General features: G+C 31.8%; 1 protein-coding gene across 3 annotated transcripts; it reads right to left on the bottom strand.

Annotated features, from left to right (window-relative positions):
• Positions 1–43: 43 nt before the first annotated feature.
• LOC139498023 (slit homolog 2 protein-like) lies at positions 44–27,823 on the bottom strand. 3 transcript variants are annotated; one of them, XM_071286316.1, is made up of 13 exons: positions 27,655–27,823; positions 24,809–25,021; positions 21,199–21,270; positions 19,773–19,844; positions 14,210–14,281; positions 9,528–9,599; positions 8,622–8,693; positions 6,276–6,347; positions 4,353–4,507; positions 3,345–3,512; positions 2,615–2,782; positions 1,376–1,441; positions 44–907 (listed from the first exon to the last, which is right to left on the bottom strand). In XM_071286316.1, exons 2-12 carry the CDS (start codon positions 24,982–24,984, stop codon positions 1,413–1,415), a joined length of 1,128 nt encoding a protein of 375 aa, XP_071142417.1. In that variant the 5' UTR covers positions 24,985–25,021; positions 27,655–27,823; the 3' UTR covers positions 44–907; positions 1,376–1,412. The 3 variants fall into 3 exon arrangements, with proteins under 3 accessions (XP_071142417.1, XP_071142419.1, XP_071142418.1); XM_071286318.1 differs by lacking the exon at positions 19,773–19,844 and having other exon boundaries at positions 27,655–27,767; XM_071286317.1 differs by lacking the exon at positions 21,199–21,270 and having other exon boundaries at positions 27,655–27,767.
• Between the last annotated feature and the right edge of the window lie 123 nt (positions 27,824–27,946).

Below are 27,946 nucleotides of genomic sequence, written 5' to 3'. Positions count from 1 at the left end.
CCGAACATGTTCATATGGCAGACACAAAGGCAAATCACAATAATAGTTTTCCCACATTTATTTATACAAAAAGTCACACATATAATAAGATATGATTCAAATGATGCTACAAATTACCCTCAACGATTTTCTCTTCAACAAATTATCATCCAATGATTTTAACGTTAAAAATGATACAAATCACAACCCTACGGTAAGTTATCAAATAATTAAAGAGTATGGTTATTCCCACAAAAAATGATGAATGATTTAACAAATACAAATGCTACCAGTAACCCAACTGATATTTCCAAAATTATCATCAAATGATATAAAATATATAAATGCTACCAGTTACCAATTCATAATCCCAGTAAATGTCCCGAAATAATGCCATAAATATTGTTTTCAAATGTATGAAAATGGGCAAAGCGGTATAACGTAATTTCTTCTATTTATGCTACAAAATTAAACCAGAAGTTCAGCAGTACATGAATGTAAATCGACTGAAAATTATTCATATAGACAGTATGTTTGGGCTCGACTCAAAATAATTCATTAAGACTTTATGACTTTTTATTTAAATTTTTTTTTTTTTAAATGCTACAAACATTTTATGTTCGGGCTCAAGTAAATTAATCTATAAAAGCTGTATATTTGGACACCATTAAAAATCAAGAAGACTGCATATAAAAAGTCATATGGATCAAGCTACGAAAGGTATATATTTCGAATCGAAGAAAATAAATCAAAAACATCTTTTGTAAAATTTCAGATGAATGCAATAAATGAATTTTCACAATTTTGAGAAAAGATATTGTTATCATCTGTTGCCTGTCAAAGAGCCGTTATTTGTAATCTTTCCAATATGTTGATGAGTATATATATCGTTTTTTCCGTTTTGGTTCATTTCCAATTCGTTTTCCACCTGAAAGAAAGTAAAGAATACCATAATTATTTAATTCACCTTCTAACAATTATACAGCAACAAATATTAAATAAGTTATTTGTGTTCTCCATTTTCTACTTTTGTTTAAGCAAAAAAAATTTGATTGCAATGATTATCCGAATGGTCAGAACAATGTATGCCTGTTTGTATGTTATATTGACTGTTATCTATAAAACATCTACAAACGTTGATGACCAGACTACTAAGAAAGCATTTACTTTAAAGTTGTATGTTTTTTAGATAATCTTTTGTAAGTGAATACACTCATCGAACTATATATTTACTAGATGCATATAAGTATTCATCTAAAACAATGCCCGTTCAACCTTCATTTTGATAAGAGGAAGCATGGTATATTTTGCTATCTGTTTTTTTCAAAAAAATCCTGACTTATACATTCAATCACTTATTTTAAAAAGTCTTAGTTTTTGGGAAAAAACTATTTACCTCATTTATTGCCAAACTGTTTGCCAAATGTCCTGCGTTACCTTTTTCTTGAACGTCTGCACTGTCCTGGAAAGAAAATATAGCATAGGTGAATATTATTTTACAAACACCAGTATAAATATAATAAAATGAATAAATAAATAAAAAATAAATAAAATAAAATAAATAAACGCGTAGCTAGGAACTGAGTTTATCTTCTAATGTTTATTACATTTCTTATGTTGTATATGAAAATCAAGAAACATCAATAATTGTTTAGTACAAACTGAGTCAATATCAATATTTTATGATTCGATTCTTTCACAGATTTGCCAGGAACTTAAAATCTTTTTATTTCTAAAATCAATCATCTCACTAACTTTTTAAATTTTATTAGGTGAATATATATTTCTCTAATTCTATGGAAATTTATCCCTTTCCGAACCCATTATTGTATAAACAAAATTCATCAACGTTTGGTTGCCGGTGATCTCAAAGGATCACAAAGTCTCATTGGATGATTTTAAAAGAGGGACGAAAGATACCAAATGGACAGTCAAACTCATAAATCTAAAACAAACTGACAACAACATGGCTAAAAATGAAAAAAAAACAAAAACAACAGCACACACGACACAACATAGAAAACTAAAGAATAAACAACACGAACCCCACCAAAAAACTAGGGGTGATATCAGGTGCTCCGGAAGGGTAAGCAGATCCTGCTCCACATGCGGCACCCGTCGTGTTGCTTATGTGATAACAAATCCGGTAAATAGTCTAATTCGGTAGGTCATATTTAAGGGTCATGACTTTTTTTAGACAACTGTAAGAATCAAAATATGCTCACAGGCGTTAATGAAATTGACAACTTTGTGGAATGTGAAAGGCAATCGAAGGGGATTATCGTTTAACAAAAAGAAAATTAATTGTTTAACTATTAGAGAAACAGATTCTTACATAGTTACTCGTGGATTATCGGATTTTCCAATCTCGATTGTTAAATTATAAATGTTAAAGTCCTCGCCGAGGCTCTGACTTTAAAATTGATATTTTAACTATCTCGATTGGATAAATCCAAAAAACCACAGGTATCAATGTTAGAATCTATATATATCATGTATATATATATATGAATACTGCTCGGAATGGTTTATTGTTACCTTATAGCTATATATAGAGAATGTAATATTCTTAAATATATAAAGGAAAGAGAAATAAAGGTGGGAATTCAATACACAGAATTGTAATTGCCCTTACTTGGACAGTCTACTAAGTTACAGGATGTCGTGATATTTGCTTCACCAATACATTGCTTTCCTCCAGCAGATGGCAGTGGACTATCACATGTTCTGCTACTAGATACAATGCCTACTCCACAGGTCAAAGAACATGTTGAGTTAGTCCAGGCGCTCCATCCACCATCAACTATAGAAATGAAATTTGTATTTGTATAGTTCAAATTGAAACATGTGTCAACTGTAATTGTTTACAATTGAATTCCTCAAAAGATTGTACAGTGACTCACGGTTTATGTTTTATATAAAAGCTCACTTTAAGGAGGTAGACCTAGGTTAAGGGAAATAACTCTTAAAATCATCAGTACGTTTGTGTCAACCATGTTCAAAAACATATTCTAAGCTTCTAGGTTACATAGATTATTTTTAATCTGTTTCAGGTAAATGCTTAAAAAACATTGATGAACTTGACTTTTACAAACGCTTAACTGATTTAAAGAGTTATCTCCCTGAACCAAGGTCTACCCCCTTAATAACTATGTATATTCTTATTAGACAGGTGATTAATTTCAACTGTTCCAATATACGACTACTGCTTAGAATGGACTACTGCTTTGAATAGACTACTGATTACAATGATTTATAGTTTGTCTGAGAGGACAGTAATGCACAAAACTTCAAAAATCTAAAATCTATTAAGAAAAGACGAATAATGGTAAGAATTTAAAACACAGAATTGAAATTGCACATACTTGGACAGTCTACTAAGTTACAGGATGTCGTGATATTTGCTTCACCAGTACATTGCTTTCCACCTTGAGATGGAAGGGGACTGTCACATGTTCTGCTACTAGACACAATGCCTACTCCACAGGTCACAGAACATGTGGAGTTATTCCACGCGCTCCATCGACCATCAACTATAGGAAATGAAAGTTGTATTTTTTAATTCATAGTATGTATAAACCATCAACATTGCAAATAGAGACATGTTATATCCAATTATCAATCATCAATCATTTTTGATTCCTAAAAAAGTTCTATGATCATTATGCACTTGCACTGATTTTTATCTTATCTGGTGTAATCAATGAAAAAGACAACACATGTTTAGTAAATTTAACTTTAAGTGATGCATTCGATAAAAAAATGTAAACTATGAGGATTATTGCCAGTTTATCAGTATAATATGATATGAACGTACTTAATAATATAATTTTGAAAAGACAGGTACAATAATTGGCGGTTTTTTAAATTATGTAGCATTCCAAAAAGACTATAAGAACAATAAAAAAAAAAACACCACAAAACAAGAACTGCTAAATGATACTAAAAATAGTTAAAATAATAATTACATCAATAATGATCATAAAATAATAATGATGGTGTTTATAATAATAATTAATGAAGTAATGATAGTTTTATGTATATACAAACGTCTTTAAGGTGGTACCAAACACCTTCACCAAAATTAATTTGGCTCGTTTAATTATCATTAAATTTTGACAAAATGTTTACCATGTTTACTTTGACCATATGACAAAAATATAAAATTTCAAAAAACTTGAACCACACACTTTATGCACTTTGTTGGAAAAGTTTTGTTGGACAAACAGCAATTTTGATCATTTATAGGCTTAATATTTCCTGACCAATAGCAAATGAATAGATCGTAATTAAAACGTTCTGCTGAATTTTACAGAAATATCACCTTGTAGTGTTATGTACCACCTTAATAGGACAAACAGTATGCTACAAACCTGGAACAATACATGTTGATGTATTGAAACTTAGGATCGGTGTACTTTCATTGAAATCAGTACACGATCCGTCAAAGAATTCCCATGATACTGTTTTGGTCCAATCTACGAATTCTTTCATTGTACAGCAGACGAATGGGTTCCCCCTCAAACCTCTTAAATTAAACATCAACTGAGCTTAATATAATATTGGTAAAACTGAACAACTGTTTTTGACAACACTTAGTTTCTTTAAAAATTAACTAATTAATTTGCCATATATACTGCAAGATATTTCTACTTAAATACCTCGTGTTCGAAAGAAACATATCACTGTTATATGAAGACATGAACATGTGTGCCACTTTGTCATATTAATGTGTAAAGGTGTACATGTGTCATTATGACACGTAGAGACCTGCAAAAATGTGTTACTCTGCCATAGTATTGCTAATTAATTTAAGTCACTACGTTATCTGGAGACATACTAACTTGAATAAGGATACATCAGATACAGATGACTCAAAGCTTGCCTTAAATCTAGAAATTGACAACGAGGTCGTGTGGAACAACACTGTTCGATAAAAGAGCGGATTTAAGAGAGTTTCAAAACACTAGTTTATATATTGATAGGGGATTAAAAAGGAATCAAAAGAGCAAAATAATATAGAGGTCAATGTGCTTATTTTCGAGATATGAGCTATTTAAATTTTGGCCTCTCTTGACTTTTCATAGCTTTATCATTGACAAGTTTAGGTTCTCAAAAACTATTAAAAAATAATCAAAATTTCATAAGACTTTTACAGATGGCTAATCATTATACATGTAACTGTTTTTAAGGCATTCAAATAGATAAAACCAGAGGATTCCGAAAATCTGCAGAAAAAAATCCAAAACATGACAACCGAACATCCTTCAGCACTATGACTTCGGAGTAACATCGCCGCATGCCTATTCAATTTGCATCTCTCAGTTGACACAACATGGTTCACTTGTTAGAGGTTTGCTGCTCACAAAACAGTTTTTCAGCCAAAAGTTCAAAATGCAGTTCAACCAGGAGAGGAGGACAGTTGAAATTCAAAAAAACATGCTAACTTAATCTCCAAATGCAGCAAATATGTTGTTACAGTGCACTTCCATCATACTTATCACTCGTACCATAGTGTGGCACATTTTAATTTAAAACTCAATTTAGAAAACATATGACTTGTTATATCCAAAAACTATAACTGTGAAGCGTATGTAATAAAACCGTGCGGGCTATGATTCCAGAAAGATTTTCATTATTTCAAATCGTATGGTGGTGTGAAGAATGAAAATATCGAAGGTTTTGTAAGAATTTATTCCATAGAATGACCGATATTTGATTTTCAGAAGCTTTTTTCAGTTCTTGAGAATCAGCATATTGATAATGTCATTACGCGAATGAAAATAAATGGTGTGTCGCCGATTATTATTGTTTAAAGTTCAATTTCATAAGGAAGAGAATCAGACAGCTAGATTTTTTCTTGGGTACACTCACGTATGTTTTATCTGTCATAACATCTGTCATACATCAAATACTATCTGAAACTCTATCAACATGTATCAATAAGTACATTGAAACTATGCTTTGCTGTCATGTTGTCATGTAACACTTACTACGCAATCAATTACATAATAGCATGCACGGACCATATGGCATTGCATCTGATGCGCGTTTCGACAGTTGTTGTCCCTTTAGATTTTTGGTTTTTTTTAGTGATGCTCGAGTCAAAAACATTTGAAAGCCCAAAACCTAATGCAAACGTTGTAGTCCTGATAAATTATTAAGTCAAACCAAGATAGACCTCAAGAGGTCTCCACAAGGTAAATATTTTGCTTAATCTTAAGAAATGCAAATTGTCCGAAACTTTATAATAATCTTCATTTGAATAATTTTCTATAAGAAAATAAAATACTTACAATTCATTCAGTATTCCAAAACTATTATTAGTAATTGGATTAAAGGTGGTTAGATTGTTATCTATTATATATCTGAAAAATTTGAAAGTCAAATTCATTTACACGAAAAATATTAGCCCTTGTCATGGAGTCTAAACGCACGCCCAAGGAGCGCTTATATACTAAATTTCCTGAAAACTAATTTCATTATCAATCCGACTGATATAGCTCCAAACAAACGTAAGCACATCTCTGCCCGTCAGTATTTTGGTTTAGTCGTTTTTGATGAAGTTGACAATAGCTCGTACATGAAAATTATATTCAACGTATATAGTACCTAGGTTCATTTTTTTTTCTTTTCAGAACGATATTTCTTTTTGTCGCTTTTTTCCCTTTGATCTTACTGTCTGATAATTTTCTTTATCAACGGAGTCAAGTGATATAAAAATTATTGCTAGAAACTTCGGGAGGACGTGCCGTTGTTAATGAAATTAACATTAAAATAACAACGTCGTCATAGGTAAAATAGCGATAAACAGATTATCAATGGACATCTCAACTCGATTTTTTCTCTCACTTTCGCCGTACCGACTCAAGCGATAAAATCAATCTCGTTGAGACGATCAACGATAATCTATAATTATTTAAGAAACAACTCGGACTTTCAATGACATATGCAGTAGGGAATACACTTATGAGCTGCATAAATTCTGATTTTAAACATGCAATAGTTTGTAGAACATTTAGTTTATAAAAAGAAACCGTATGTTATTGCAAATTGGCATCTTATTGTTAATTTTCCATTCTAAATAGTCTTCACGAGAGGGGCATAAAATACCAGAGGGATATTCAAACTCATAAATCTAAAATAAACGGACAACGCCATGGCTAAATAAATAAATTTGGTGTATTTACTGTCTTCTGATTGGTTAAAATTATTAGTTTTATTTTCAATGTTGTCAATTTTTATGGCGACACGCCCACTCTGACGTTGTGTATTCATACGCCAACATGTGTGTACGTTGTTATTGTTAATATAAATAATATAAAAAGTTCTTTGAGCCTTATTTTTTATGAAAATTTATTTATAATGAATGGCAATAATTTATTTTGATTTTATTGAACCATAAAACTAATTTTTGACTCTTCACATTTTACATAATCTGCTTCGCGGATTATTCAATGTGAAGAGTAAAAAATTAGTTTTATGGTTCAATAAATTCAAAATAAATAATAGCCATTCATTAAAAAAAGAAATAGACAATATATAAACTATATAACACAAACCACAACATAGAAAAATAAAGACTAAGCAACATGAACTCCATCAAAAACTGGGGATGATATCCGGTGTCTTTGAAGGGAAAGCAGATTCTGCTTCACATATGGCAGTCGTTGTATTGTTTTATGTTAGTACATACCCGGTAACAAGTCTTATTCAGTAGGTTACATTCGTGAAAGGTGGACGGAATTATCGTAACGAAATTAAGAACATATTCTCTATCATCTGTGAAACGGATATTCCATAACAGTCAAACAACTCGTAATGATATCCGTACGATTCAAGGCAGAAAAATTTTGAAAGAAAAAAGAAAGAAACAGTTCGTCTACGTTGAATTAATTCAAAGAAACAAACATTTGAAGTTTGTGTTTATTTATCGCTAAATATAGGAACAATATATGAGATCATTTATAGTGGAAAACCTTTCCGAACACAAAAATATAAACATCTAAAATAACAATCGTGTTGATCAACATCGTATTTAAAATCGTACTATGGACCGCTATGACATACGGATATCCATGTTTTGTGTTTAACGAACACTTTTTTTTTCTATGTGCCTGTTCTTAATTTTTTGTAGTTGTTATAAAATGTATCTAAGAAATAGTTTTAGAAAAATAATAGCATTCACTCTTTTGTCTAGCAATACGTTTTTCCCCTCAATAAATTAAAATCACCTAAGATATGAAGTGAGAATATATTAAATTATTTGAATATGTAAAAAAAAAAGTTATATATCAAACGAAAAACAAATATGATATACAACAGGCTCATGACTTTAGACAAGCAAATACAAAACGTAGTGGGGTTTAAACAGTTTGAAGGCACTAGCTATCCCCTAACCTGGGACAGTCGTGCTAATGCACAACACATACAAGATGTACAACTAGCTAGTAAATTAATCAGATAGATATTCAATTGTAACATGATGAATAAAATGCGTACCAAAACATACCCTAGCATGGAGGTACAATTGGGAATATTTAGAATGATAAATTTCTCTTCTGGTTATATTTGTCAATCGAAAAGGTTAGCATTTAAAAAAACATATATTCCATATTTGCATGCTGTGATAAAATACTTACAAACTGGTCAACATCGGAAAATTGGAAAAAAAATCTTCATTTATACTTGGAATTTCGTTGAAGGATAAATCTCTACAAAAAATCGGTAATGTGAGTTACGTATGCAGTCAGTACCGTTTAAATATCTTACAAGAAATTTAGATCTGAGTTTGATATTAGTATTTTAACCCAAATATATCTATTCCTATGGTACATAAATCCTGCACAAAAAGTTGGTCGGCATTCCACGGGTACATTGGTTATACATGTTTTATATACCTTTAATACAGATTCATAACAATCAACGTTTGTACGGGAGCGCCTTAACATTGCAATGTTCTATCAAAATTAATATTCGATTTTTTTAGATATTCACTTTATAATTTTTGTATAAATTATTAAAGGTTGATGCACAAATTAAATGACTAAATATCTACAGCAAATATCAATCAAATTAACTCAAAAGCAATGCAGTAAATAACAGGCTATAATTCACAACATCAATGTAAAAATAACTAGATTAGTTGTAGCGTAAATTTCTGCAAAAAAACAAACTGAAATGTAACTTATGCATGCAGTCAGTGCCGTATATATATCTTACAAGAAATTTAAATCTGCATTTGCTATCAGTATTCCGACCCGAATATTTCTATTTTAAAGGCTCATAAATCCTGCACATAGAGTTGGTCGGCACTCACCAGGTACATTAGTTTCACATAACGATATCAGCGCATATTTAAATGTTCATATCAAAATGAATAAAATCAGAAAATCGGCCTTTTACTATGTCAGTCAGACATCGATAAATGATAAAAAATGACGTTGGAATGAACACGTATATTTTATACATTTTATTTTAGCCTTAATACCAGGTAATATATTATCATGATATCAATCAAATATGATTTCAAGTTAAAATATACTTACAATATTTTAAGTGATGATTGTCCAGAAAATGATGTAGCGTCGATGGAATTAATTTTATTGTTTCCAAGAAATCTGAAAATCGAGGTACAATTCTAAAAGCCAATATTTTTTTTATCACTAAATAGCAATATTTATGGCTTAATTTAAAACTAAAAAAAATATTCGTCTTAAGCGTTGCTCATCACCTGTTATACCGTTATTTGAAGTGTGTTGTCGTCTTGCATTTTTGAAAAATTATATAATCTTGAATGATACAACAGGTCTTGAACTCTCAATAGAGTAAACTAATAGTTTAATAGAATTCTTACAGAAAATTGGTATTATCATTGAAAGATTGTTGACAAGCTAAAAAAACCAAGTCAAAAGTTATAGACAATATTAGAAACGTTTAAGACAAAGGTTCTGCTGAAAATAAACCAAGAATTGACTGAATTACAGATATTGGACAGACACATCCATAATCTGGTTGTGTAAAACATGTCTGAAAGCGTCAACCCGATACCAGAGGGACATTCAAACTCATAAATCGAAAATAAACGGACAACGCTATAGCTAAATCGTACTATGGACCATTATTATTTTCGAATATTCATTTATTGTGTTTCACGAACACTTTTGTTTTCTATGTGCTAGTTCTAAATTTTTTGTCATTGATATAAAATCTTCTCAAGAAACAATTTCAGAAAAATTAAAAGTATTTCCATATATACGTTTGTATGTAGAATGGGAGATAATTGGACACTTCCGGTTTGTTGGATGTCATTTTTAGTCTTCAGTTATCAGTTCATGTATCTATATGACAAAATATATGCATTCTAAGTAATTTTATATGAAAACATTGCAAAAAAAGTTACTTCCGGTTTTCTCAAGGTCACTTCCGGTTGTCATTTTTCAAGGTCATTTGTCACCTTACCTTTTGTACAAGGTCAAATGCCTTTATAATGAACTTAGTTGAAGTTTTAATCAAATAACCTCATATCACGACATTTCAGGGACACCAACTCCTATAAGATGCCATTTAATTGTATCAGACATAGTGTAGCATATCTTCATAAAAATAAAGCAGACATTTTGCACTTGTTCTTTTATATGTATCTTTCAAAGTGTCAGAGAAAATGCAAAAACAAGCAAAAGTCACAATTGAGAACTTGACCTTGACCTTTGACCTTGACCTAATTTTCCAATTTAGAACCCATGGGACTCAAATAAAAACATTCCAGGTATATATGATTAACGGTTTATGAGTTAAAAAAACATACCGACAAATTAATTCCGTAAAGGTAGATAACTCCTATAAAATTTCATCGAATCGCTTCGATCCAAATTAGCCAAAAATTCCTGAGGATGTAACGAACAATATGTAAAAAGAATTTTGTCGATATCTTTTTTTGTTACGAAGGATATGCACTCTGATGATAAACAGTGAATATACGATACCATTTGAGAAATATCTAAGCGACATATTGCGAAACAAACATTTATCGCAAGAACAAAATTTGGCGGAAAAAAAAATAATAATAATAATTAAAAACCAATTGTTCAGAGAACAATTGAAAGTCTTTCCACATCAAAGAAATTTTGATAAGAAGATAGTTTCTTCATACTGATGCGATAAATAATGGTTAAATTATAATTTTGAGTTAAATAAGGGAGATAATATGCTACTTCCGGTGAAATGAATGGCACTTCCGGTCTTTCAGGATAGCTTCTTTCACACTGATTCAAAAAATATATAGTTTCTATATACTTTTGTATGTAGAATGGGAGATAATTGGCAACTTCCGGTTTGTTGGGAGTCATTTTTAGTCTTCAGTAATCAGTTTATTTATCTATATGACAAAATATATGGATTTTTTTTATGAAAAATGTGCAAAAATGGCTACTTCCGGTTTTTCCCAGGTCACTTCCGGTTGATATTTTGCAACAAGGTCATATGTCACTTAACATTTAGGTAAAGGTCATATGGCTATATAATGAATCAAGTTGAAGTAAACATCAATAAACATGATAATTACACATTTCAGGGGCACTAACTCCTATAAGATGCCGTTAGATTGTTTCAGACCAAATGTTACAAATCTACTTAATTACAATTAAGCAAACATTTTGCACTTCTTTTTTTATGCATATCTTTAAAGGTGTTGGAGAAAATATCAATAAAAGGAAAAGTCAACATTTTCTAAGTTAGGACCCAGGGGACTCAAATAAAAACATTCCAGGGTTATACGGTTAACGGTTTATGAGTTAAAAAAACATGCCGACAAATTTATTCCGTAAAGGTAGATAACTCCTATAAAATTTTATTCAATCGCTTCGATCCAAATTAGCCAAAATTTCCTGAGGTTGTAACAAACAATTTGTAAAAAGAATTTTGTCGATATCTTTTTTAGTTACGAAGGAGATGCACTCTGATGGTAAACAGTGAATAGGGAGATAACTCTTACAAAGAAAATGGTTCGCCTTAGCAGGGTGAAATTTAAAAGCGCATAAACTATACGATACCATATGATAAATATCTAAGCGACATATTGCGAAACAAACATTAATCGCAAGAACAAAATTTGGCGGAAAAAAAAATAATTTTACCCTGCTAAGGCGAACCATTTTCTTTGTAAGAGTTATCTCCCCTGTCACTGTTTATCATTAGAGTGCATCTCCTCTGTAACCGTAGAAAAATGCGACAAATTTATTTTATAAAATTGCTCGTTATATCCTTGGCATGATTTGTCATATTTAAACCGAAGCGATATGAACACTCCATATGAGAGTTATTCCCCCTTTTGCATTTGATATTAGTAATATGCATTTCTAACTGGTAAACCATAGGTAATAGAGACCTAGGGTCTTTTGATTTAAGGTCCTTGGTCCAAAAAAATGAAAATTAGGTCAAGGTCAAAGGTCAAGGTCATATTATAAATTTTAATTTTGGCTTATTTTCACTTTTCTTCAAAAACCGTATAACATATCGACATGTTATTTTTACTAAATTGTTAGTTACGACATGTCGTAACTTATAAATTTTGGTTGAAAGGGTGCATAAACAATAAATGGGAGTTTTCGCCCATCTTATATTTAGAATTATGCATAAAGTGATATAACTCATTATCCATACATATTATAAGACCTTGCATCTTTTGATTTGAGGTCCTTGGTTTGTGACCTTGAAAATGAGCTCAAGGTCATTGGTTAATAGGACGTTCTAGATTTTGACCTTTGCTTTAAATTCATATTTATACATCATAAAGCCATAGGAAGTGACATTTTAGACTGATTTTTAATATTTTTATATCAAAATAGATCTTTACCGGTGGAAAGACCTTGACCTTATTTTCATTTTTTTTAGCAAAGGATCTCAAATTAAAAGATCCTAGGTCTCTTTCACTTATTGTTTACAAGATAGAAATTCATTTCATTTATATCAATGCATAAGGGGAAAGAACTCTCATATGGAGGGTTCATATCGCTTTGGTCAAAATGGAACAAATCATGCGAAGCATATAAAGAGCAATTTTATAAAATAAATTTGTCGCTTTCTTTTACGGTTACGGGGGAGATGTGGACACAAGGAAAACAGTGTTTGGGGGTATAACTCCTACAAAGAAATTTATTTGGTTACGCAGGATAAATTCCAAAGGCGCATAAACTGTTCGATATCATATACCAAATATCTAAGCGACATATTGCGAAACAAATATTTATCGCAAGAACAAAATTAGGCGGAAGAAAAAAAAAATAATCAGAAGAAAAACAATAGGTCTTTCCAAAGAAAAGTTGAAAGACCTAATAATAATAATCAGAACAAAAACAATAAGTCTTTCCACAGAAAAGTGGAAAGACTTAATAATCAGAACAAATACAATAGGTCTTTCCACAGAAAAGTGGAAAGACCTAATAATAATCAGAACAAATACAATAGGTCTTTCCACAGAAAAGTGGAAAGACCTAATAATCAGAACAAAAACAATAAGTCTTTCCTCAGAAAAGTGAAAAGACTTAATAATAATAATAATCAGAACAAAAACAATAAGTCTTTCCACAGAAAAGTGGAAAGACTTAATAATTATTATAGCATTCTCTCTTTTGTCTAGCAATACGTTTTTCGCTAAGCTGAGAATCATCTAATATATGAAATGAAAATATTAAGTTATTTGATTGTGTAAAAAAAGTTTATATCAATGAACGAAAAATAAAATATGATATACAGCAACAAATGGCTGAATTACAGGATCATGACTTTAAACAAGCACATGTAAAAAATAGCGGGGTTTAAAAGAGGGACGAAAGATACCAAAGGGACAGTCAAACTCATAAATCTAAAACAAACTGACAACGCCATGGCTAAAAATAAAAAAGACAAACAGAAAAACAATAGTACACACGACACAACATAGAAAACTAAAGAATAAACAACACGAACCCCACCAAAAACTAGGGGTTTAACATGTTTAACGGCGATAACTTTATCTGACACAACACGTTTATCTAGCAAGTAAATTAATCAGCTAGTTATTCATCTGTAACATAATGAAAAAAAATGCGTATTAAAACGTACCCCTAGCACGGACGTATAATTGGAACTATGTAAAATGATAAATTTCTCTTCAATGTACATTTGTCAATCGAAAAGATTAGCATTTTGAATATATCTATTCCATATCTGCATGTTGTGATAAAATACTTACAAACTTTTCACAGTCCGAAGAACAGAAAAAAAATCAGCATCTATACTAGAAATTCTGTTGAAGGATAAAACTCTACAAAAAAATTGGTAATGTGAGATACGTATGCAGTCAGTACCGTTTAAATATCTTACAAGAAATTTAGATCTGAGTTTGCTATCAGTATTTTTACCCAAATATATCTATTCCCATGGAACATAAAAAAAGTTGATCAGCATTCCTCGGGTACATTGGTTATACATGTTTTATATACCTTTAATACAGATTCTTAACAATGAACGTTTGTACGGGAGTCTTAACATTGCAATGTACTATCAAAATTAATATTCGATTTTTTTAGGTATTCACTTTTTGCATTGTTTCCATGGTAACAACAGATATTTTGAAAATTCCAACGCCAAATTCCACATCTTCCAATGTTGCTCATCGTGACTGAAGTTTCATTAAGTTTTGAGCATTTTGATATTTTTGAAATTTTTGGTGTTGTTTCCATGGCAACATAGTAGTTCCAATGAGTGTCAAAATCATCCAATACCTGTATATAGTGGGCACCTACATTGTATTAAAATATAATGTTTCTAAGTTCAAGTCTATCCAAACAGTTCGAGAAAACAAAAAAACTGGATTTTTTCACATTTGTTTCGTTTCAATGGCAACGGCAGCCATCTTGATGGTGCCATACTCCAATGCACTATTTAATGTGGTGGTCTACATTATGGTATAGTTCCATCAATATTGTTCAAGCCAATTCTGAGAAATAGTATGGACAAAAAAGTGTGGAAGAATAATATAACTAGATTTGCCATTGCAAGCAATAGCGGATGTCACCCTTCCCCCCATTGCCACTAAGTGGCATGCATTTAAAAAGCATGTAGACAGTGAATGCACATATATGCATGGCAATTCATCTCTCTGTAAATTTTCAGTACATTTTGAGCATTGTCAAAAGTTTTACATTTCTTCTGTTTCCATGGCAACGGCAGCCATTTTGAAAATTCAGAAGTGAAAAGTCTCATCTTTACATGCCAGTTAACAATAATATTAAGTTTCATTAAGTTTGAAGCATTTTGAAAATATTTGACATTTCTGCAGTTTCCATGGCAACGGTGGCCATTTTGAAAATTCCAACTTCAAAAGTCTCATGCAGACTTAACAGTCAACAAATATATTAAGTTTCATCAATTTTGGAGTATTTTGAAATTTTTGAAATTTTTGACATTTTGGCTGGTTTCTATGGTAACAGATACCATTCCAAATTTCTAATGGCAGATACCCCATTGGTACATGGGAGGGAACAAACCATCAAAGTTTTAAAGGATTTTACCTACCATTTTAAAAAAGGAAATGCCACTGTATGGTTTATGGAGCATTTTGACCATTTTTGACTTGTTTCCATGGTAACGGCAGACATTTTGGAAATTCCAACGCCAAATTGCACATCTACCAATGTTGCTCATCGTTCCTGTGGAGTTTTATTTAATTTGGAGCATTTTGATATTTTGGAAATTTTTGGTGTAGTTTCCATGGCAACATGATAGTTCCAATGATTGCCAAAATCATCCAAAACCAGTATATGCCCGGCACTTACATTGTATCAAAATATAATGATTCTAAGTTAAAGCAACTCCAAATAATTCATTAAAACCAAAAACTGGAATTTTTCACAATGGTTCCGTTTCCATGGTAACGGCAGCAATTTTTTATGGTCTTAAAACCTACTGAAACCCGAAATTTTGTGTTCCTTATTATAGACAACTATTATTAAGATTGGTTCCATTGGCTCCGAAAAAACTGCCGGACAAAATTAGGTGGAAGAATAATAATAAATAGAATTGCCATTGCAAGCAATAGCGGATGTCACCCTTCCCCCCATTGCCACTAGGTGGTAGCCATTTCAAAACAACTTAACAGTGAATGCAGATCTAAGAATTGCAATATATCTTTCTGTAAATTTTCAGTACAATAAGAGCATTGTCAAAAGTTTCACATTTCTGCTGTTTCCATGGCAACGGCAGCCATTTTGAAAATTCGAAAGTCAAAAGTCTCATTTATACATGCCAGTTTACAATAATATTAAGTTTCATTAAGTTTGGAGCATTTTGAAAATATTTGACATTTTTGCAGTTTCCATGGCAACGGTGGCCAAATTGGAAATTCCAACTTCAAAAGTCTCATCCAGACTTGCCAGTCTACAATCCTATCAAGTTTCATCAAATTTGGAGCATTTTGAAATTTTTAAAATTTTTGACATTTGTGATGGTTCCTATGGCAACAGAGACCATTCCCAAAATTTAATGGCATATACCACATTGGTACATGGGAGGGACCATATCATCAAAGTTTCGATCCATTTGACCTACCATATTAAGAAAGTTATTGCCACTTTAAGGTTTTTGGACTGTTTTGCATTGTTTCCATGGTAACGGCAGACATTTTCAAAATTCCAACGCCTAATTCCACATCTTACAATGTTGCTCATCGTTACTGTGAAGTTTTATAAAATTTGGAGCATTTCCATATTTTGGAAATTTTTGGTGTAGTATCCATGGCAACATAGCAGTTCCAATGATTGCCAAAATCATCCCAAAGCAGTATATAGTGGGCATCTACATTGTATTAAAATCTAAAGATTTTAAGGTTAAGCATTCTCAAACAATTCACCTAACACCAAAATTATATTTTTTCACCATTTTTTCGTTTCCATGGTGATGGCAGCCATTTTTTAGTTCCAAAGTTGCACTGCAACTGGAAAGTCAGGGTTCCTTGTTATAGTGCACTATCATTCAGATTGGTTCCTTTGGCTCTGAGAAAACTGCCGGACAAAATTAGGTGGAAGAAAAATAATAATAATAGAGGAAAAGCAATATGTCACCCGACTTTGTCGATCGGGTGACATAACTAGAATTGCCATTGCAAGCAATAGCGGATGTCACCCTTCCCCATTTGCCACTAAGCGGCAGCCATTTGAAAACAATTTAACAGTGAATGCAGATCTATGAATTGCGATATCTCTTTCTATAAATTTTCAGTACATTTAGACCGTTGTAAAAAGTTTCATATTTCTGCTGTTTCCATGGCAACGGCAGCCATTTTGAAAATTCCAAAGTAAAAAATCTCATCTATACATGCCAGCTAACAATAATATTAAGTTTCATTAAGTTTGGAGCATTTCGAAAATATTTGACATTTTTGCAGTTTCCATGGCAACGGTGGCCATTTTGGAAATTCCAACTTCAAAAGTCTCATGCAGTCTTGACAGTCAACAATCATATGAAGTTTCATTAATTTTGGAGCATTTTGAAATTTTTGAAATATTTGATCCTGTATCCATGGTAACAAAGTAGTTCCAATGATTGTCAAAATCATTCAAAACCTGGATATAGTGGACAACTATATTCCATTAAAATTTGAGGATTTTAAGTTCAAGCATACCAAAGCTATTTACCAATCCCGGAAGTTTTTGGAGCATTTTGACCTTTTTGCATTGTTTCCATGGAAACGGCAGACATTTTGGAAATTCCAACGCCAAATTCCACATCTACCAAAGTTGCTCATCGTTATGCTAAAGTTTCAAAAAATTTGGAGCATTTTCATATTTTTGAAATTTTTGGTGTAGTTTCCATGGCAACATAGTAGTTCCAATGATTGCCAAAATCATCCAAAACCAGTATATGGGTGGCACCTCCATTGTATCAAAACATAATGATTCTGAGTTTAAGCATCTCCAAATTATTCACAAAAACCAAAAAGTGGAATTTTTCACAATTGTTCCGTTTCCATGGAAACGGCAGCCATTTTTTATGGTCTTAGACCCTACTGCAACCCGGAATTTTGTGTTCCCTATTATACTTAACTATCATTAAGATTGGTTCCATTGGCTCCGAGAAAAGTGGCGGACAAAATAGTTGGAAGAATAATAATAATAACAAAGAAACAGAGGAAAAGCAATATGTCACCCGACATTGTCGATCGGGTGACATAATAATAGTAAAGAAACAGAGGAAAAGCAATATGTCACCCGACATTGTCGATCGGGTGATATAATAAAAAAAAAGAAACAGAGGAAAAGCAATATGTTACCCGACATTGTCGATCGGGTGACATAATAATAATAAGACAAAAAGAAACGAACAATAACAATATGTCACCCCAACTCCGTTGAGGGTGCCATAAAAAGAATGGAAAAATAACAATATGTCACCCGACCTCCACCCTGTCAACCGACCTCCGCCAGGGTGACATAGATAAAAAAAAGAAACGTAGAATAACAAAATGTCACCCAACTCCGTTGAGGGTGCCATAATAACAAACGTCACTCGACCCACGTCAGGGTGCCATAATAAGAAAAAAAGAGAACCGTAAAATAACAGTATGTCACCCCAACTCCGTTGAAGGTTCCTTAAAAGGATTGAACAATAACAATATGTCACCCAACCTCCGTCAAGGTGACATAAAAGAATGTTTAACGGGTTTGTAAGAAGTTAAAATGTGTGAAAAGTAATCATACATAAAAATCAGCTGATAAGTTAGAAAAAAATTATTATGTTCACCATTTGAAATCCCCTTTTTATACACATACATACAAGGTTGATCATGTGTATCCCGACATTAAGAAATAACAACAGCACGTTCATATAACGATATCAGCGCATAATTAAATAACCATTTTATCCCTGCATCGAGTGTGATACGATATTTATCCACTCGAGACAATTAAATTCTTTAATTTAAAACGCGTTTTGAATATTTTTTTAACTGTCAAGAGTGGATAAATATCGTATTACACGAGATTTGGTGGTGGAATCATTTTCTCCAATGATTTTTATGCAGTATACAGTTATTCATTCTTCTCAATTGATCAGAAAAAAAGATGTGTTGATGGAGTTTTAATTCCCCGACGGTATCACCAGCCAAGTAGTAAAGTGCTGACATGAATTATCATTGATATGGTCATATTAATAAATTAACTGTTTACCAAACTTTGGAATTTTGAAATACTAAGGCCTTTTTTACATCCGGAATAGATTACCTTAGCTGTATTTGGCAAAAGTTTTAAGAATTTAGGTCCTCAATGCTCTTCAACTTCGTACTTTATTTGGCCTTTTAAACCTTTTGGGATTCGAGCGTCACTGATAACTCTTTTGTAGACGAAACGCGCGTCTTGCGTAAATACAAAATTTAATCCTGGTATCTATGATGAGTTTATTTATTCGACGTCATCAGACATGGTTGCTTTTTTCGTGAAATAGAAAATTCAGAGGCAGCAAGACATCATAATCGAACTTTAACCAATAAAAATCTGAGATTAAACGAACCATACGTTGATTAAATAAAAATAATCAGCATGTGAGGAAAACGATAAGCGGCTATGAATTAAAGAAACATTCATATCAAACTGTTTAAAATCTGAAAATTGGTCACTTACTATGTCCTTCAGCATCCGGATACGATTCAAAAGGAAGTTGGAATGGACACAAATATTGAATACATTTAATTTACCCTAAATACCAGGTTATATATTATCATGATATTAATCAAATATGATTTCAAGTTCTTATGTACTTACAATTTGTTAAGCGATGTTAGTCCAGAAAATGTTGTAGCATCTAGGGAATTAAGTTGATTGTGTTTAAGGTCTCTGAAAAGCAGCTATTTTATCAATGAATAGGAATATTTATGGCTTGATTTAATACTAAAAAAACATCTATATAAAAACAACTACAAAGCCGTGCAATAGGTAACGATAGTGTTTACATTTTTATTAATTAATCAAGTTTAAAGTAGCCTTTTCCTTCGCCGTTCACGTCACTGATGATAGATTTATTCGTCTTAAGCGTTGCTCATCAAATGTTCTATTGTTTTTAATTTTATACCGTCATTTGAAGTGTGTTGTTGTCTGGTATTTTTAATAAATTAAATAACCTTGAAGAATACAACAGGTCATGAACTCTCAATGGAGAAAAATAACATTTTAATAGAATTGTTACAGACAGTGTTTAATAATTGAAAGATAGTTGACATACTAAATATTCCTAAGTCAAAAGTTATGGACATTATTTGAATGATATATAAGTCAAAGGTTTTATTCGAAATGTTTAAGACACAGGTTCTCTGAGAATTAAACCAAATATTTCTATTTTCAAGGTTTATAAATCCAGCACAAATAGTTGGTCGGCAATCTTCGGGTACATGGTTATTAGATACAGGAAGATTTGGTATGAGTTCCAATGAGACAGCTCTCAATCCAAGTCACAATTTCATAAAAGTAAACTATTATAGGGCAAGGTACGGTCTTTAACACGGATCCTAGGCTCACATCGAACAGCAAGCTATAAAGGCCCCACAAAAATCATATATGTTATATACACTTTTAATACAGATTCATAAAAATCATACAATAAACGTTCGTATGAGAGCACTAACATTGCAATGTTCTATTAAATACATATTCGAAATTTAGATATTTACTTCATAATTCTTGTTATGAATTGACTCAAAAATTAAATGACTAAACATCTACTGCAATTATCATTCAAATTATCTAAAAATCAATACAGTTTATAACAGGCTATAATTTACAACATCCATGTTAAAAGAAAATGTTTACCGGTTTTGTTAGAAGTTTTAATGTGTGAAAAGTAATAATTAATAAAAATTAGCTGATGAGTTAAAAATCATATAATGATTATAATTACCATTTGAAATCCCTCTTATAGTATGCTAACATACAAGGTTGATCATGTGTATTACATACATTAAGGTATTACATAATAACTTTCTCATAACGATATCAGCGCACAATTTAACGTTTATATCAAAACAAATAAAATCAGAAAATCGCTCTTTTACTTTGTCCTTCAGACATGGAGAAATGATACAAAAGGACGTCGGAATGAACACATAAATTGAATATATTGTATGTTAGTCTTGATATCAGGTAATATATTATCATGATATCAATCAAATGTGATTTCAAGTTCTAATGTACTTACATGGTATGAACCGATGTTAATCCAGAAAATGATGTAGCATCTAGAGAATTAATTTGATTGTAGCTAAGGAATCTAAAAATCGAAGTGCAATTATACAACCAGCTATTTTTTTTATATAAATTAATAGTAATGTGTATGCCTTAATTAAATACCAAAAAAAGACACAGTAATCGAAAAACTACAAAGACGTGCATTTTATCACGATAGTGTTTACATTATTATTAATAATTCAGTTTTAAGTAGTCTTTCCTTTCGTCATCCACTTCATTGGGAATTGATGTATTCGTCTTTAGCATTTATCATTATATGTTCTTACGTTATTTGAAGTGTGTTGTTTTTTGGCATGTTTGTACAATTAAATAATCCTGAATTAAACAAAAGGTCACGAACTCTCAATGGTGTATAAAACATATGAATATACAGAATGGGTATTATCATTGGAAGATCGGTGACATACTAAAAATTCCTAAGTCAAAGGTTTTGTCATTATTCGAAATGTTCGGAAATTCACAGGTTCTGTTGAAAACTAAGGATTGGCCAACCTACATTTTAACAACAACGAGATAACCGTCAGCTGAAACAATGTTAACTTCTTGTAAGGGTTGTTTGTGACATATAATAAATGACTGATTTTTTTTGATTTTTTTTTTACAGACTCCTGACATTAGACAGGCACACACATAATCTGATGGGGTAAAACATGTTTGAAAGCGCCAACCCTTTATCTTACATGGGAGTGTGTTGCAATGACACACAAGAAGAAGACTATACAAAACAATAAACGAAAAACAATTATTGAGAAACAGCAAAAAACGATAAGCACGCAATTAGAGCTTTGGGATTCTTTCTTTGAGCATGAACATGGGCCAATATTTATCTTGTCGTTATTCGCTGGCGTTCATTGTAACCCGGATTGTTCTTTCTGAATCGATTGATGACTTTTAAACACCGGTATACTTATGTTGCCTTTATTTATTTGTTCTTTAGACGCATTTATCTGAGGAAAGCACTGTAAGCAGACACTTATTCTTTAAGGTGGGGTAGCGATTCTGTAGATAATCTTAAAGCTTATTCTTGTAAGTTAACTTTGGTTTATTTACTTTTACATTTTCGTGATTGTCTATGTCATCTCATTTATTTGTAAACCTGGACCATTAAAACGTTGAAAGCCCTATTGACGCCTGTAATTAATAGTTTTTAGAAAGAAGTCGTATGTTGTTGCCAATAAGCCTTTCACTGTTAATTTTCCATTCTGAATAGTCTTCAAAATGGTTCGATTGGGGTAACAAATTATCACTAAATTATATTCTTAGAAATATGAATTTCAACAGTTAATGGTGACTAAACAGGTTGACAAATTCTTCACAAGAAACAGAAAAATAAGACACATTGGAACAGCTCGGAAGAGTAGGGTAAGATACATGTATCAAACAAGAAACATTGGAACAGCTCGGAAGAGTAGGGTAAGATACATGTATCAATACTACTGCGGATTATGGACATTTATAAAGTTTAATTGACATTTCGTACATTTGCAGTTAGAAAAAATTGTTAAAAAAATATAACTAATTGTTCGAAACAAAAGCAAAAATTATTCACCTTAAAACTCTTCTTCGAAAAAAAAATTGCCCGCGATTTTGAAAATACAAAGAGGAAATAGTTTCTTAGGCAATGTACTCGCGCATGTCTAATGCAGACAGACCCAATATTTTTTTTTATCACAACCAGTTAACTGATCTTCACTGATACTTACATTATCAGCGAGTACACATCAAAGGTAAATGTGAACAAATTTCCGATAATATCTAAATGATATCCCATCGTGACAATATCATGAAAATAACCAAATAGAATATGTTCTGTTTACCTAGACCTACTTAATTAAGTCCGGATTCCCTTCTCCTTACTCTATGAATACTTTTTGTTATTCCGATGTTTTCCACTGACCTGATTTATAATTTTTTAGATAGATATTTAATTATTCGTTGTTATATTTCAGTTTGATATTACGGTAAAATATGTATGCCCAGCATGCTATTCGAATTAGATTGTTTACCAGATTGGAAATAACCTGAGCAACACTACGGGTGCCACATTTTGGGGCATCTGAGATCACACCCAGTTTTTGGTGGGGTTCGTGTTGCATATTCTTTAGTTTTATATGTTGTGCCTTGTGTGCTGTTACTTGTCTGTTTATTTATTTCTGTTTTAGCCATGGCGTTGTCAGTTTATTTTCGATCTATGAGTTTGACTGTCCCTTTGGTATCTTCCGTCCCTCTTTTGATTCTAAATGGTTTGCTGAATAAATATGTACTCTGAATTTTATCAGAGTATCACCAGTGTATTTGAATTTTCAAAAATGACATGAGGAAATGATATTTTAGCAGGAAGGTGAAATGTCCGAAATTAATCAGATAGTTATTTATTTGTAACATCCGTACACAAATATAACCCTAGAGTGATTGTACAGTTTGAACTATTAGAAATGGTAACGTTCTCTATGTGTCTTTCTAATCGTAATCATGATATAGAAGATTCTATATTGTTTAAATGCAAAAGGATAATATTCTACATCATCTTTTTAAAGAGTTTATTTAATCACTGTATTCAAAAGCCTATGATTAGTTATTATAATACCAAATAGTGTACAATTCTAAATAATTCTATCCAGAAAATTTTACTTCACGATTTAAAATTATAGATCCACATCATGACATTCAAGGCTTTTTGCTTTTCATCATGAAATTCAATTCATACAATTCAACATCGTGATATTCATTGCTCGTTAACGTTATACCTTATTTTGGCATTCTTAATTTGTTTTTATTTGAGCGTCTCTGATGAGTCTTTTGAAGGCAAAAGTACACATTTTGTATGCCTGATATCTATGTTACATTGATTAAAATGATAATAGTAAAACGTTTAGGGTTCTACATTCTTATAATCAAAAGGCTACTGATTCTAAAGCGTGATATTTAAAAGCTAATAATCCTACTTTTTGATATCAAAGAGCTTCAGATTCGAAGTTATGATATCCGAAAGAAGACTGAACTCTCTCTTTTTTGCAGATTTACGGGTTTTTTAAAAGATTGAATATTACATACCAGCACAACACCACTAATAGGATTTTTTTGGTCCTCAATTCTCTTTAACTTCGTATTTTATTTGGCCTTTTAAACTTCTCTAATTCGAGCGACACTAATGAGTCTATTGTCGACGAAACGCGCGCCTGGTACAAATACTTAACTTCAATCCTGGTATTTATGATGAGTTTATTTAATACTTGGAATATTTAATTAAAATTTATCGCATCTTGTTTAAGCATACTCAAGATCATAAGGAATTTAAATATTGCGGAACCATCACCAGGGTTGAGTTCAATAACGTAGCGGCTACGTTGCTGCTATTTATATCTATATAGCAGCTAGTCTATAGCTACACGTTCAATAGTCAAAATCTACGTAGCACTACGTAGCAGCTACGATATTGAACGCGGCTCTGGCAATTTAAACGTAATATCATCTAATCGATTTGTTCAAATTATAATCGATCAAAATAGAAAATCTTAAATAGACAATGATAAAAGATATCACGTTAGGTCAAAACTTACATTGATGTTGTTGTTGCAGGAATATTACTCGGTACTTGTGTTAAATTTTTCTCAGAACAAAATAGGTTGGTACGTAAGAAGCAAGTACACATTGGCACTGGTGGTTGTGTACATTGCTGGGCATACGTGTCTTTTAGAAAGCAGAGGATGAACACCACTATCACATTGTACATCATGGTTTCAAAATTAGTGATGATGCTATTTCGAATTGTACTAAAATAGAAAAAAATGAAGGGAATGAAAAATGTCAAAATTAATTTTTCAAATATTCTAGAGAAATATACAGTATAACGGGTCATAGCGGGAAAAGTAATGATTATACATTTAAATGAATATACCCTTCAAAATATTTGATACTGTACATTTCCTTACAAAATGTCAAAATCATACTTATTCCAATTTCAAATATGGAGGTCGGAACCATAGGTTCTTTAGAATGTCTAACTTTAACAGAACATAAATTAACTAATGTTTGTTTAAATCATGACAACAATGAAACATTGATTAATCTTTTACAACAACATGGGCTTTCACTCAGTTCTTAATATGAAAATACTGCTTCCTACATTTGTTGAGTTTGAATCATACTTTTTTGGATCAATTATTACCAGAAATATTCACCCGTTAACGTATACTATCTCAGTGATATAACTCAATCTTTTTTTTAAACAAAACATTACTTTTAGGAAACCCAACTTATATATCCGATGAAGGTCAATTCTTTATCACACCGAAAACTCATGTTTGGACTAAACTCAAATCAATTCTGTATTTGGGCATTACCAAGTCATCATGCTTCAACAGTCAGCGGGTTTTCCCTTAAGTATGCAATTAAGAAAAACAGAATATTTAAACGTTTTGATAGTCTTTTTTGTAATTGAATTTGTAGAAACATCGATGATCCGGTCACAGACATGAAGTATAGCAGAATCTATGTATGATAGTCCTTTAGAACACAATGTGCTTACCCTTCTAGAGCATCTGAGACCACCCCTGGTTTGTGTTGCTACGTCCTTTGAAACAGAATGTGCTTACCCTTCTAGAGCATCTGAGACCACCCCTGGTTTGTGTTGCTACGTCCTTAAGAACTGAATGTGCTTACCCTTCTAGAGCATCGGAGACCACCCCTGGTTTGTGTTGCTCAGTCCTATAGAACAGAATGTGCTTACCCTTCCAGAGCATCTGAGACCACCCCTGGTTTGTGTTGCTACGCCCATTAGAACAGAATTTGCTTACCCTTCTAGAGCATCTGAGACCACCCTTAGTTTGTGTTGCTCAGTCCTTCCTTTTCATATTGTGTTAAAGTACTAGCGTTTGTCTGTTCATTTTTTTCTTTTTTAGCAAAAGTGCTGTCAGTTTATTTTCCACTTATCAGTTTGAATATCCCTCTCGGAGAAGATATCAAAACGATACTCAAATTCATAAGTCAAAACAGACTAACAACGCCACAGAAAAAAATAACCATGAATAGACAAAAAAAAAGTGTCTACGAATCCAAAAATTTTGATGAAATATTTTAGAAACACGATCCACATTGAAAACTTTGATCTCGTGAATACTGCACGAAACTACATTTCAAACTTACTTTCGGTTGAAGAACGTTGATAAATTTGTGTTATCAAACATGATAATTTATCATTAACGTAAGTGATGAAAAGAAATGCTGAAACACAATTGAAAAAACGTGTGTAGGAAAAATTTGTTTGATTTTCTGCAATTTTAACTAGCTTGCCAAAAGAACTTTTTTAAAACCTTTTTGTAAATATATTTTGTCTTTATTCTACATTTGCAAGCTGGGTAATTTTACGTTGAGTCATAATAAAAGAAAGAAATTTACAAAATTGATCGTTTGCTCGGTATCTTTCGTCACAACTCTGCCGATTATGTGATTAGCGGAGTTTCCTGAGGATTGCCGATTGCGATATCACTCACGATAGACTCTTTATATTAAAACACAATTATCATGTTTTACTGTAAAGAAAATAAGAACATATTATGATCATTGACTCTGAAGAACGTTTGCTTCTAAACATGCCTTTAAAGGACTGTTGTAAGTTGATCATCTATGAATAATGGAACTTAAAGAACAGAAATTAATGAAAGATATGTGCCCTTCTTTTTGGGATATGTGCAATTGAAAACAGGGGTGGGGTACAACTCTCTTAACTCTTTATTTAATATTTGCACCTTTTTTCTTTCAGAAACTATTAAAATATAACAGGGAGTTTATAAGGGTTTGAAAATTTGTTTTTAAACTAAATGTTATAAAATTATGAAAAGTAAAGTAGGAGTAAGTGGACAAAATATGTATTAGCACTACATGGATACAACCGGAGGCGTCCGAAAATCTGATAAATATTTAAAAAAAAAAGTAGGAACAAACACCATTGACTAAGGTCGAAATACGTAAAGAAATGAATTAATTCATGTGTAATGAAAATGCTTTATAAAAAGAGACAACAAAAATAAAATCAGAGTGAATCATATTAATAACGAAATATATCAATTAATGCAAGAAATTATCTATGAATAAAGTGTTGACAATAAAGAATATGATGGGTCGATGCCACTGCTGATGGACGTTTCGTCTCCGAAGGTATCACAAGCCCAGTAGTCAGCACTTTGGTGTTGACATGCATATCAATTATATGGTCATTTTTATAAATTTCCTGTTACAAAACATTGATTGTATCGAAAAACGGAAGATTTTCTTATCCCAGGAAAAGATTACCTTAGCCGTATTTGGCACAACGTTTTTGAATTTTTGGTCCTCAAATGCTCTTCAACTTCAACTTATAAATTCAGTTAGATTAAAAAAAAGCAATATAATACTTGTTTTTACTTACCTTTAATTTTGTTCCCAAATCAGCTGATTCAGACAATCTAGTCTTGTAATCTCCTGTTGCTGGTTATAATGATACACCTGTTTACATATACCCTGACAAATTACATATCGTTTGTTAAATTTGCGTATAAGGAAGAAGGAAGCTTCAGTCAATTGATTTTCATTTGTTTGCTACGAAACAGTTTTTTATTGTTATTATAGAAATGTTTTTGTAACAGATGGCTATTACATATTTTGATTATATTTGCGTATGAGGATATCAATGAATTTTCAATGGTTTGATACAAAAAAAC

This window comes from Mytilus edulis, chromosome 12 (assembly GCF_963676685.1).
Source record: "Mytilus edulis chromosome 12, xbMytEdul2.2, whole genome shotgun sequence".
In the NCBI taxonomy this organism is placed as follows: Eukaryota; Metazoa; Mollusca; class Bivalvia; order Mytilida; family Mytilidae; genus Mytilus; species Mytilus edulis.
This window is presented reverse-complemented; position numbering and strand designations above follow the sequence as displayed.

Bases quoted from the DNA above. Each gene is read 5' to 3' on its own strand.
- LOC139498023 (XM_071286316.1), bottom strand. From the start codon at position 24,984: ATGATGTACAATGTGATAGTGGTGTTCATCCTCTGCTTTCTAAAAGAC. The intron at 21,271-24,808 runs GTAAGTTTTGAC...TTCGATTTTTAG, and splicing joins CCTGCAACAACAACATCAAT to ATTCCTTAGCTACAATCAAA. The intron at 19,845-21,198 runs GTAAGTACATTA...GCTGCTTTTCAG, and splicing joins TTAACATCGGTTCATACCAT to AGACCTTAAACACAATCAAC.